Here is a 13,286-nt window from a genome sequence, read left to right on the forward strand (position 1 = left end):
CAGACCACTGAGCCGGTATCAAACGAAACGGGCATCTAATGCTTCCAGGTTTTTCATGGTGGTCTAACTTCAATCAACTCATATATTCAACCTCTAAATTACTACGATCTACGCAAAAACCCACATTTATATTTGTTTGGAGAATGTTTTATTAATATAAAACTTTTTGATGATAATAATTGTGTTTTATTAACTGAATAGTTTAGAAAACAATCCGAGAAATCTTAGACAGTTTCTAAGAAAAATAATCATTCGGTTAAATTTTACAGGGGAAAATAGGTGCCTGACCTCATTTATGATAATCTTACTGATTTATACAAACCAAGGTTTCCAATGATTCAACTATTATGAAATCAAATTTCAGAACGATCTTTGTTCTCGAAAGTTTTTTAATTGTTTTATAATTCGTTCGTAAACTGATTATTGAATTTGAAGCATGAAGATTTATACTTAAAATTGATAGAAGCTATTTGGAAACAATAAGAATTTACAGATTAATAATCAACTATCAGTCGATCAATCACTATTCAAAACATTCGTCAAGCCAGAAATAATATTACCTTCCTTTTTTTACGGTTCACAAATGTTCATCAGACAGTAAATTCCTACTGGGAATTTAAAAACCATTTTGTTAAATAATTTAATTCTAGTGTAGTAGTTTATGAAAGAAAGGGGGAAAATATTATCAAAAAATGTAGTCCAACAGTTCAATACTCATATTTGCATAAAATATTTGTAAATATGCGTTTCTGTAATATATATTTAAAACAATTACAATTTGTTATCTCGAGGGTAACAACAAATTCATCTACGTATTCAATTGTCTATTTGACTGATGGCAGTTTTTGTTCTAGTTATCAGTTTGTGTTGCAAAAGCTTCACTTATCTTTAGCTCACTCATGAAACGTAAAATTGTAGAATTTTGTAAAATCAATCATATTTTTATTAATTTATCTTCTGATCGATATGCTAATAATTTAAGAAAAGGATCTAGTTGTGAAATTAATTTTTCAATCAAAAACAAAGTTAATTTAATTATTTTTTCTTTTGACTATCACATTTTATTGCTAGAGTCAGTTAATATCAATCCATAGTAGTAAGGAGATATGTATAACTCACTCATTTCAGTCTTCAATCTAGTTGAATTTTTCTAGTGTATGTACATATACATTGGTGTTTCACGTAAATAATATGAAGATGTTTGTATAAAACTTTACAGAAGTTGAATCATTAGATCACAGTCAACCAAGGAACGTAAAAGTTGATGCTTTCTTTTGTAATAATATTTTAACCAATCAACTGTAATGAAAGATTCAGGTTTCAGTTTCAAACAAAAGTCAGGTTGAATGATAAGAAGCTAGGTAAATAATTAAATTATTTGGAAAGTCTATTATCTTTGTCATAGTTTCTGATATTTGTATAAATTTTCACATATTATTTTTTCTCATATCAAGAGTATTTACTGCAACAGCGATCGTACTAAACTCATGTACAATTTCTTCAGTACAGATTTGTACAAGTAAACAATGTTATTCTTTGCTTAAAGCTTATTAATTTAACTGTGAGTAAATTAGACACAAATTATTAGGCACATTATAGTTCCAAGATATCTCAACTTCAACCAATGGCCCAAAATTACAGATAATAATATGATTGGAAACGAAGGTTTGACATGTTTTGGTCAATGAAGTTAACATGGATGATATTTCAAATGAAACAGAAAACCATAACAGTAACAAAAAATCGAAGGATTATTTTAAAGAATACTAGTTCAGCTTGATGTTTACTTACTTTTTGAAAACGTAGTTATTCAAAGTAAGAAAGTGAAATTCATTTCTACCAATGTCTATGGTAAAGATCGATGACCATAACCAGGACAAAATCAAATCGGCAAATGATCATGTCTGGTGGGTAATAAATAAGTCTGTGTATGATATTAATCATTTATACGCTTACAAATCTTAATCTGCTTATTAGTGTCTTTCTCTTGTTATTAAGTTTTTTCTGTCACATTTCGAATATCTATTTCAACTTCATTAAATTAAACATATAAAACCTTTATTTCAAATAATACTACTTATTGCGGCTTTAGCAAGTTTACAGATGACATGATGAAGGAGAAAAAAGTTCATTTTATTCTATAAGTACTTTTATTCGTGTTCTGTTTAAACCTACCGAATTTATGAAATTGTACAGTATTTATAAAGTGTATTATATGTATATCTTTCATCATGTATAGTAACTATCATCAAATTATTTTGCTTTAGCATTATCTATCGAATTTTCTGTTTGTAAATTATAATTCTGAAGCTGAGATATGATACATAAAAATCAACTAAGAAAGATACATTGTTGAAAGTTGAAATATGTAACTTTGCTGAACTAGTAAAAATTAATTTGAATTTTCATGTTAAAGTTTATAAATTAAGAAGTGAATGTGATCAGTTTCATCAATATTGAATGATGTAGTATGATACTCATATTTGAATAGTTAATCTTAAATTAATTATTCACTTATTGTTTTCCAGATTATATCAGTTTATTAAATCCCAAAAATTTAATTACTTTTAAAATATACAATTTGCTTTTTATTCAGTTACATTTGAATGAAACACAATGAAATATTAATTTCACAATTGATTGCTCACTCGTTGGTGATCAATATCATGTCTGTCAAGTCTTTATTTAGTGCAGACCGAATGCTATCTATCATGTTGCAATGTGGCCACCAGTCTAGGTGATTCGACACTGCGTGCACTATATATTGAGATTACATGATGTTTGGAGGTAGTCGACAGGAAACCGTGGACCCGAGCTTCGTGCTACTTGGCACTCGTCAGCAAGGTGTACCTGTAAACTTGAGGAAACTGGTGCTCCCTGGGGGATTCGATCCCGTGTCACCCAGCTTCACAGTCAGAGACGTTACCACTGAGCTATCCGGGCCTCGAACGACCTCCTGTAGGACTGAGATGTAATCACATTATATTTCAACTACGAACACCAACAAAAACTTAAAATATGGGAATGTATGTTTGTTTTTTTTACGCATAATATAGTTTCTACACACAAATAAACATTGATCTTCATTAACAATTTTGAAAACACCAATTATTTATTGAAAATACCTTTTTATTTTATTTCTTTCTTTAAAATATAATAAAATAATAATATATATTTTGACGTTGTACAATTCAATATAACATTGAAAATAAAATATATTTTTATATCATCTATGGGCAATACTTTAAAATGCATTGAACACAACGAATACTAAATCAATTCAAACACCACTTTGTTGTCATTATTTGTACAAGCATATAAATTGTTTAAATTAAATTATTTGGTCCAATTTTTTTCTCATTACATAATGACACTGAAATGCATTGAATTCATGATTATTGTATATATATATAAAGAAGAGTCAAATTCAATAGGAATGATCTGTATGAATCTTATAATAAATATTATCATTTATTGAATAAAGACAAATAATATGAGTGATAGATAAAGTAATTCATTAAATGACTATAATGTCTATGAATTAATTGAATATTGTCAATAACTATAACAATAATAATAATAACAGGTTAATTTGACAAATTTGAAAAAATAAAATATTTTCATTTCATTGTATATTTTCTATTTATCAAGTCTATAATTGTAATCATCAATCAATCAATTAATTAATTAATTAATCAATCAATGAATTAATTAATCAATAATAAATGAATTAAGTTCAAAAGCAAAACAAAAAAGAAACAAACAAATAAATAAATAAAAAAAGTAGAGTTTCTGATCAAAATAAAAAATAGTTAATTTTATGTAAATTTTTACATGTATTCATCAAAAATGTTTTAAAAATAGAAATAGATTTTGTGAAATGCACAATTACGTAATAATTTGAATAGTGTTTTTTTTCTTTTCTTTTTACATGATCATAATATATAGTTTATTGTTTACAAATATTTGAATGCAGATTATTTGTGAAATAATCTAGCATTATGTATATTCTAGTTCTTTTTTGTTAATATGCAGAATTTCATTTATTGTTTCATAATGAATTTATTATATTGATTATCATCTTAATTAGTTTATACAGTTACTATGCTCTCATTTACCATATGTTTATAATAATGAAATATTAATAATCATAATAATAAACAATATTTATTCAATTAAAATCATTCATGTTTCACATCTCATCGGTTTTCTTTTTACATAATATATTATAGGAATGATAATTAATTGTGAATGTATGATTTTGTTGTATGACAATTGTAAAATTGTAGTCATATAAAAAAACATCAATGAATATTCGATGAATTTATAAATTTTAATTGAATTAAAGAATATAATTTCCAAATGCAATAGTTTACAGGTTGGTTCAATGATTATAATTTCATACCTAATGAGAAATGATTGGAACAAAAGAAGTACTGATGTAATAACCCAACAAAATTCATTTTATTATTATAACAAATATCATGATGTAAGTGTGAACAATTTTAACAGTTTTACATAGCTAATATGCATGAATTCAAGTCATGAAAAGGGGCAGATTTCTCAAGAAAAAACTTTATTTTACAGGTTTAATGTTTAGTCATTTAAATAGGTATACGTATATAAGCTAAGGTAATTATTACATATAGGTTAAAACAAAGAATTCTTCTTTTACATGATTGTAATATAATAGCGGAACTTGAACGATAAACCTAAATGATAAGATAGTCACCATTTTCAATTTTACAGAGTAACCAAAGTCTAGTTCAAAGAATTAAATCAAATGGGGTCAATAAAAATTTGCTATACTTCTAACGATTTTTGAAGATAATGGCTTACGTTTTATGCTATAATTATTGTTTTCAGATACTTGATGAACTTTTCATTATTGAGTTCATTTTGTTTCAGCAATTTATGTCACTTTCCTTATCCTGACTGGATATAAGCAGATGGCAGTCATTTACCGATTTATCAAAGCTCATTGCTTTTATCAAACCAGCAGTGTGAATGTACAATTATTATTATTATTATTATTATTATTATTATTATTATATGTATCTACTAACCAAGAAACGTAGAAACCTGTTAAGTTCATCAATCCATGTTGAAAGTAAATATGTCCCGTTTGACTTATACAGCAGCAAAATGTTATGTTATTTAGATTATCTACCACAGAACAATCATTAGTTTAATAGGGGAAATATCTTCAGTGTGATTTATGTGTGCCAGGAAGTGAAAGATATACTACTTAAAAATGTTTGAGTAGTTAAAACGTATTACTGAAACTGATTTAAGGATGTCGTTTACGATCCTCGAATAATCAGAGATAACACCTTGTCGGTTATCTGAGTATATAAAAATACAACTAAAGTAATTTTGATTAGAAATAATATTACAAGCTTACGGGTTATTAGGTGGTGAGCTTATAGACTTACAAGCTGCAAAATTATGGTCTAACTAATAAGGACATCAATAAAAATGTTATGTTTTTATGTCACGAACTGATTATTGACTAAACGCTATTGACACTGACTGTATCAATTATATGATTATGAACCAACCAGTCTTATACCACTATTAAAAACTTGGAAGCACTGAATGGCTGGATGTGAGGCAGCTACGCACGGAAGACAATGGAAAATGGTCGCGCAATATCGTGGATTGGTTGAAGTAGGGCATTAAGACGTTGAATCACGGTATATATATGCTGAGTAAATTAGATTCGTATTTCTCATCTGCTGATTATCTTTTGCAACACATCTTTTTGATTTAACTAAACCTCGTCAAGTTATGCTATTCTCTGCATTTTCGTCTTGAAATCTCCATAAACAACAGTTTCACTACAGTTTATTTGGCTTATTGTGTGTTTTAGTACTCTTTGAAGGTAGATTTATCTACATCCGGACTTCCGCTTTTCAATTTTTGAAAACATGATAGCATTACGATATGATCAGCTAGGTTTGAATTGATTTTTGTACAGATGATCTGCTAAATTGATTTTCGCCAATTGTCTATGACATGTAAAACATTTTAAGAAGCAATAGTATAGCTAATCAAGTTAGTTATACATGTTAGTTATAGTCTTAAATCTTATGGTATAATAAATTTATGTTCAGATGGTAAACCACTGACTAATTAACTTGAAGTTTCCATTTCAATAATTCAACCAGACTATTGATTGAATTAAACAAAGAAATAAAAATAAGTGTGTCCATTTATTGTTTTAATTCGCTTTTAGGGTATAATAAATGCTCATCATTTGCTTGTCTTCTCCCTTGGGTTGTGTAAATCACGGGTTCCGGCAACACAACGTTTGTAACAATACATAGTAAACTTTCAACAAATTCAACAATTTTTTATTCAATGTAAACGACCACATACCTAGCAGAATAAAGAAAGTGGACACCATATAAAGTACATCATTTATTTGAAAAACTTACTAATATCAATTTTTCTTCAATCTTCTTTCTAGTTGTGATGTTTCATTCTGTAGAAAGGAATAGTTGTCATCACACATACCTGCATTTCGATATTGAAGATTACGGTTGAGATTGGCATTCAAAGGAAGTTGGTTCTGAGAATTAACAGTTAACTGTGAAGTAGACGTAGGGTATCGTCTGTCTGTATTTCTTTGCGCTCGTATAGGAATAGGTGGAGCTCCATTTAAACTTTCTGAAATAGGTACAATATTCCTGTTGATTCCATGTCTTTGTTGTTGAGTGCTAGGTCTGTAAGATGACTCACCACCCAATTCATCACCTATTTCAAATTGATTTTCATAATATGCTGGTTCCGGACGTTCTACAGAAGCAATCCAACTTGCTGCCGTATCATAATTCATGATTGAATCGGTAGGTCTCATCGAAGTGTTTTGATTAACTGATCGATAAGGGTGTAGAAGTCTGTTGAGTTCACGTTCAAGTTTATGCCTATAAGACGTAATTTTTTAAAAACAGTTAGTTGAGAATCTGGTTCTTCTATTCTGTTCAAATAATTGTCAACCGTTCACAAATTCTTAATGCCTGAGAAAAATTACAGGTTGTGCGAAATGATGCATGTTTTCTCACAAATTTGTTAACTTAATAATAATATACTACTCATTGAACTTAACTTCAATAAAAAAGACAAAGCGGTTGAACTTAATAATTGTTTATAACCGACTACTTCAGTTGATACACTATCATATTAGTACTTAGGTTCTTAACAGTTCAAACTCTCTCGTATCAAACCAACTTAGTTGCTTAACCTTGATGTATAATCGTATCGTTTAATTAAAATCACAGTAGAAACGAATTAATTGTAGTTAACAATTGTCTTATGATTAACTCTAATTTGTACATCTTTTTCTTCCATTTCATCTCTTCTTATCAAAATACATTCTATTTAATGAAAATTTCCGTTTAAGTAAGACATCAAACCATTAATTAAGTCAGAGGAAAAGGTAATACACACAGATATGTCAACAGTGAAACTGTGATTACGAACAACAGTCAATAAAACCTTTTGTTCACAGAATAAGCTGTTAATCAAATATGGAGAATTTATAGTAATTTACTTTTTTTAAAGGGGCAAAATCGATTACAATGTTTAGAAACGTAAAGAAGACTTCATGACTAAATTATCAAGTTCAGGTGAAAAAATCGCTAAAAAACAGTTCGCTTGGTTTGTCCTCATATATTACATATCTCTTGCTTTCTGTTGATATATATGTAGACCGATTATTTACACACAAAAAAGATTTTGGCAACTCCACTTCTAGTGGGAGAGATAATGTAGTAGACGATCTTACTATTTCTACACTTTACTTGTTTTTCATGTCAAGTTTCTTCTTTGCTACTAGTATATTAAGGCTGGTCATTCACACAATACTTGTTACGTAGTTTGCATTGACTTTGTTTATGTCATCTTATCTTTTCAACTACTATTCTTACAACTAATGGTACAGCTATCAACCTTTTACGATTTATAATTCTAGTTCATTATGATTGTTTATGAAACATACTTTCTTGTTGACAAATCCGGTCTCTCCCTGTTACGTTTAAACTCTACTAATCAGGGCTCCTCACTAAAACTATAAATTAGCTTCCCAAATTAGTCAGGATATGATCTTTTAGGATGAGAGGTTGTGCAGAATGCTGAGTCTCGTAGAGTCACATCATATCTAGAATGAGATCAATATCACCGATGGTGAAAAATGATTTTTCTTTGAATATTTGTGAATTAATTAAAGCTATGGATATGAACCAATGAATGTTAACACATTATTCTAAATGTTAGATTACTGAGAGGCCTGTAGATACTGAGTTCAATCTATGATGGTTTGGCGTATTGATACTGATGAGGCTTTCCTTACTAGGACGAGATGTCTTTTGTTTGTTACCCATATTCTAATGATTGTCCGATCTAAACCAGTTCCTGGTGTAAAAATATGAATAGAATATATTGTACATTTATATATATACTATGCTTTGCCTTTAAACTTTAGTCAAATCAGTATCTTGATTCCTTTACTATAACATCATCATCTCGTTTTTAATTGTGATAATGTGATGGATAACAATGTAGACGGAGTAGATATCCATACAATTTCCTACTTGGCTTCAGAGTGATAAACTGACGTTCGAATAGATATAACTTATTTAGTTGACGGGTTCACAAACTCCTATCGGCTGACGGGCAGAGTTAAATAAAAGCAGTTAATTTAGGTTTGTTTAGCTGAGATAAATTTCATTAACTTAGAATAAAACATCACCACAAACCTCATTTGTACATCTGAATTAGGTATTTGAAGGATAAGAGCAAACGAATTCGCGTCAAAATCTGGATCTAACACCATCAAAGCTCCATGTACACCAGAATCAATCAAATTTTTGGCGTATTCATTCAAACCTATACTTTTAAGCCATACAATAACTCGATCATTACTCCAGACAAGTAAATCTGTAATTAAAATAAGTGCTTTTTGAGACATATTTTACTAACAATACTACTAAATATTAGCACATTACTGAATAGAGTTGTGTTGATTTTTGTTACCTCCAAGTTATAAGGATAGTTATAAGGAATAAAGCTAAAGCACTTCACCTACACTCAATTATGTTTACCTTTAGTTCTGCCAAGCCCACCGATTAACTCATTGAACGGATAGTGTCATTCGAAAAGTATTAATTATGTTTATCTTTGTCTTATCATTATTATGTCTGTATGCCTGATCATGAGCTACGGTCTGAACACATATCCCTCTTACTAGCTTAAATATTAGTTGCTTAAATTGACCAATGAATCATTCGCTTTCCCACATGTATGTGTTTGAATCTTGATAATTCACTCTACTCAAAATAAGCCTCTGTATTTGCCCGCTTGCTCGTATTACCATTTCAGCTCGGATTCGCATTGCGTCTCTGCGGCTTAGTGTAGGATGGTTAGACAAATATCTACAATTGTCACCAAGGCAGAGAGAGGCTAATCAAGCTTTCCTTCTGTATACATATGTCAGGTCGGAAACGTATGATAGCAACCGTTTCTACCAAACGGAGTAAGATTAGTGCTTTTTGTCTGGCAATTATTTGGAATGCATTACTTACATCTACTTCTTGTCCACTATCCAAAAGATGTCTGACAAGTGAACTTGTAAAGAATTTACTTCCTTGCAGCCGTACGTTCCTATGAATGTGTTCAAAAAACCTTGTATAATCCCTTTGTTTTTCATATGTACTTGCTACATTAGGTACTTGTAAACTTCCTCGCCTCTCAAATGGTTTCAGTATACAACACTAATTGCTGATTATACCATTCAAAGATAGACCATTAAAATTCCGATGTCACATACAATTGCATTTATGAATTTACAGGTATCTGACGTAGTAAGTACACAGGAAGAACAAAAGGGCTTATACAAGGTTTTTTGAACACATTCATAGGAACGTACGGCTGCAAGGAAGTAAAGTCAAGTAAAGCAAATATAAAGCAGGAATAACAAGGTTTTCACGGTTTCTAATCAGCTTCACTAAACCTGAAATTAGTTATTATTATAATTACTATAATAGTTGAATTTATGAATTGATTAAAGCTAGACCACCATGGAGAACCTAGAAGCACTGAACGGCCGTTTCGTCCTATATAGGACTCTCAAGCGGTGCGCACCCACGGTCCCGCACTCGGGACTCGAGCCCAGGACCTTCGGTCGCGTTGGCGAACACTTAACCTTTAGACCGCTGGGCCGGCATCCAACGGTGTTAATGTCTAACTTTAACCAATCCACGATATGACTTAGCCGTCCACCATTTCTTCAGTGAGTAACTGCCTCGCGACAGTTAATTAAGGGATCTGTTTGTATAAAATATTTGACTAAATTTCTAATTAAAATTAATGATTTATCCATATTATCAATGTATTACACATAACATAATGTGGTATGCTTATTTTTTGCCTTGATTGTTTCTTAAAGTAGTTCACACAACTGGTGGTTAAATAACAACACATCTATGTTACCTAGGGAATATTTACTTATTGTTCTAAAAAATACTCACATTCTTACGTCATCTAAGTATATAAAGTGAAGAAATAACATTTAATCTGGAATTTGTTATCATCAACCTGGATTTGTGCAAACACAGATACAGTGAAAATGTGATGCACATATTTCGCAAATATTTAAATGTTAAACTTAATAAACAAAAACATTTTTCGACTCATAGAAATGTATATATGAACAAGAATAGATATAATGATTCTAGAAGTTTAAAATGAATACATTTGTATCACTAACCGTTTAAACTATTTTGACATGCTTCACGTCGGCGTTCAATCTCAGAACGATCGTAATCCAGGCGCTTGAGACACATTATCCCATAGTATAAACTTAAACGATGAAATTGATCAACCATCTTTAGATGTACCCTCAAATCCCGCTTAGTTAAATGACTTAACATACGTGCATCGACAAGACACTCCATAAATGATGACCTATATCTGGTTAACCCAAGACTAGGCAGCCAAACATTCCCAATCCATTCATGATTTAATTCACCCTGTTACATAAAATTAAGTTTTCGAAAATAAAAGAGTTAATTTTATCGTAGAAAAGAACTTATTAGTACTTATGCAGTTATGTTTTGCCAATGACAACTAGTACTATCTGATAAATGTTTGTAATTATCTGCTTTCTTATATTTTCAGATCATAAATATATTTCATAACTTATTTTGGACTAAAATGTTTTCAGAGAGAAATTCGCCTAGACATTTTGTGTCATTTAGAAACATTGGTTGTCAGAGAATTATTGTTGTGCGTAAACATAAGCCATACTTTCATCCAGATCACGAAAACATTTACGACGAATTATAAATTGATGTTTATATTGTAGTTTACGATGTTGGAATTCAAAGTGTAGTACAGTCGTTGGATTGTCTGTCAGCCTTCTAACAATAATATAACAATACATCTCAGGAATATATGTAATAAATGTGCATAGGTACGTTTGTAAAAAAACAAATAAAATCCAAAATGTTACCCATAAAATCATTTCTTTTTAAACAACGATATGGAATTGTGAAATCACCATTACAGGTTCAGTGATTATTTTTTTTAATATTGTAAACAAAGGGTTATGAAATCATAATAATTAACAAATCAGTCAGAAGTTTATATTTTTAAATTTTTAATTTCTGCTTTTTCATGATAATTCTAAGACGATAAATTTCATCAGTCTAATGTTTTCTAAAGTTTATAAATGTCCAAATCATAGAATAGTTCAGCTTAAGATGGTTTTATTGAGGTATTCATGAGATAAATACATTTGACGTTTCTCATTCACTGTAACGTATGGTCACTACACAAGTATTTAAATTTTTTTCAAAATGTCAATATGTTATTGTTACCTGTTCAATGAACGTTCGTACAAAGTATATAATTCATTAGTAATTATAGAACTATCCATAAATATATGTTATTCACCAGCAATTATAAAGTCAATGGTGATAAGTAAAACGAATTAAAAGAAAGATTTCATATTCTTTGAAAACTAACATTAAAAATTAACAAAGTAATTTCTGTTATATCCTAACAAAGAATAAATGAATGGTGACTGCTAGGAATTATTTATGGACTGTTATTGCATGTATTCCTATTTGATAACTATTAAGTAACCATATTATATGTCTATTCATATCCTTTTTACTATAAACTTCCATTTGACCTACTGACTACTATCACACAATTTACTATTTTCAAGTTGTTCCCAAATTTTTAGTTACAGTTTCACATTCACAAACAATATTGGCTTGATCTTGTATGATACGGTCTGATTTGTTTGTATATAAACTGCGTGTGTCTGAAATACATGTTTGATACATTGGAAGTTGAGACTGTGTTCTGGACTCAAAAAGCAGGGTAAAGCAAGAAGAACTAATAAGGACTCAGAGTTGACTACAGGCTGCTCATAGTGGTTTAGCACAAGGCCAAGGTTATGTAAGTTGACAATTTAGTCACGTGATATTTGGAGAGACTTTGGACATATTCATTTCTAGTGAGAAAAGTCTTTTCCAACGTACATAGTAAAGATAATAGATTATTGTAAAATAAATCTAATCACAGTTCAATGTATAAAAGTGATAAACTATAACTTATTAATAATAAGACATTCGTTACTGAATCTTTCATTTTAAATAATGGGGTTAACATGAAAGCGTAAAATTTAGCAACATATTTTAAGATTAAATTTTAAAGAGTTACATTAATAATTAATGTATAAATTATGTTTGAATTAAATAGTGTATACGTCTTTGTATCATTTACAGGAATGAAAACACATCGAAGTGAATTAATAAATTGATTCATAACTTAATTAATTCATAAAAGAGCCACTTACTTTCCAGACAACTTATTCAAACAGTTTACTAATTTAGAAATAATTATTCAATTTGAGAATAAGACGCTTTCTTCCTTTTAAAAACAGACAGAGGGAATTGTAAAATTTTAGGTTATTTACCCATAGAAAGTAGAAAATGCAGCATGTTATGTGACAGAAATTGAATGTGTGTTTAAATGAATATGATAAAATTTGAGGCTAAGGGTAAACAAACAAGCAATCTGTTTAGATCACACTGCCTTGGAATTGCGATATATATATATATATATATATATATATGTCAATTGATCCAGGAAACTTGATTTTTCATTATCGACTACGCTCTAATAAATGTTGTTTAAGTAACATATGTCATTTTAATACATTATTAGCTCAATCACGTTCCTTTTTCCGAAATCTTACGAGTGTATTCGAAGAA

At 29.7% G+C, this 13,286-nt stretch overlaps 1 protein-coding gene across 2 annotated transcripts in view; it reads right to left on the reverse strand.

Annotated features, from left to right (window-relative positions):
* Positions 1–3,882: 3,882 nt before the first annotated feature.
* The window catches only part of PPFIA2_2 (Liprin-alpha-2), a 70,175-nt gene continuing 60,771 nt past the window's right edge, over positions 3,883–13,286 (reverse strand). For both annotated transcript variants that reach the window (XM_051213422.1, XM_051213423.1), the window contains 4 exons: positions 10,769–11,030; positions 8,760–8,940; positions 6,441–6,929; positions 3,883–4,405 (listed from right to left, as the gene is read on the reverse strand). In XM_051213422.1, coding sequence (XP_051069402.1) covers positions 6,446–6,929; positions 8,760–8,940; positions 10,769–11,030 — 927 coding nt within the window. In that variant the 3' untranslated portion in view covers positions 3,883–4,405; positions 6,441–6,445. The remainder of the gene's footprint in view (positions 4,406–6,440; positions 6,930–8,759; positions 8,941–10,768; positions 11,031–13,286) is intronic.

Source organism: Schistosoma haematobium, chromosome 3, assembly GCF_000699445.3.
Source record: "Schistosoma haematobium chromosome 3, whole genome shotgun sequence".
NCBI lineage: Eukaryota > Metazoa > Platyhelminthes > Trematoda > Strigeidida > Schistosomatidae > Schistosoma > Schistosoma haematobium.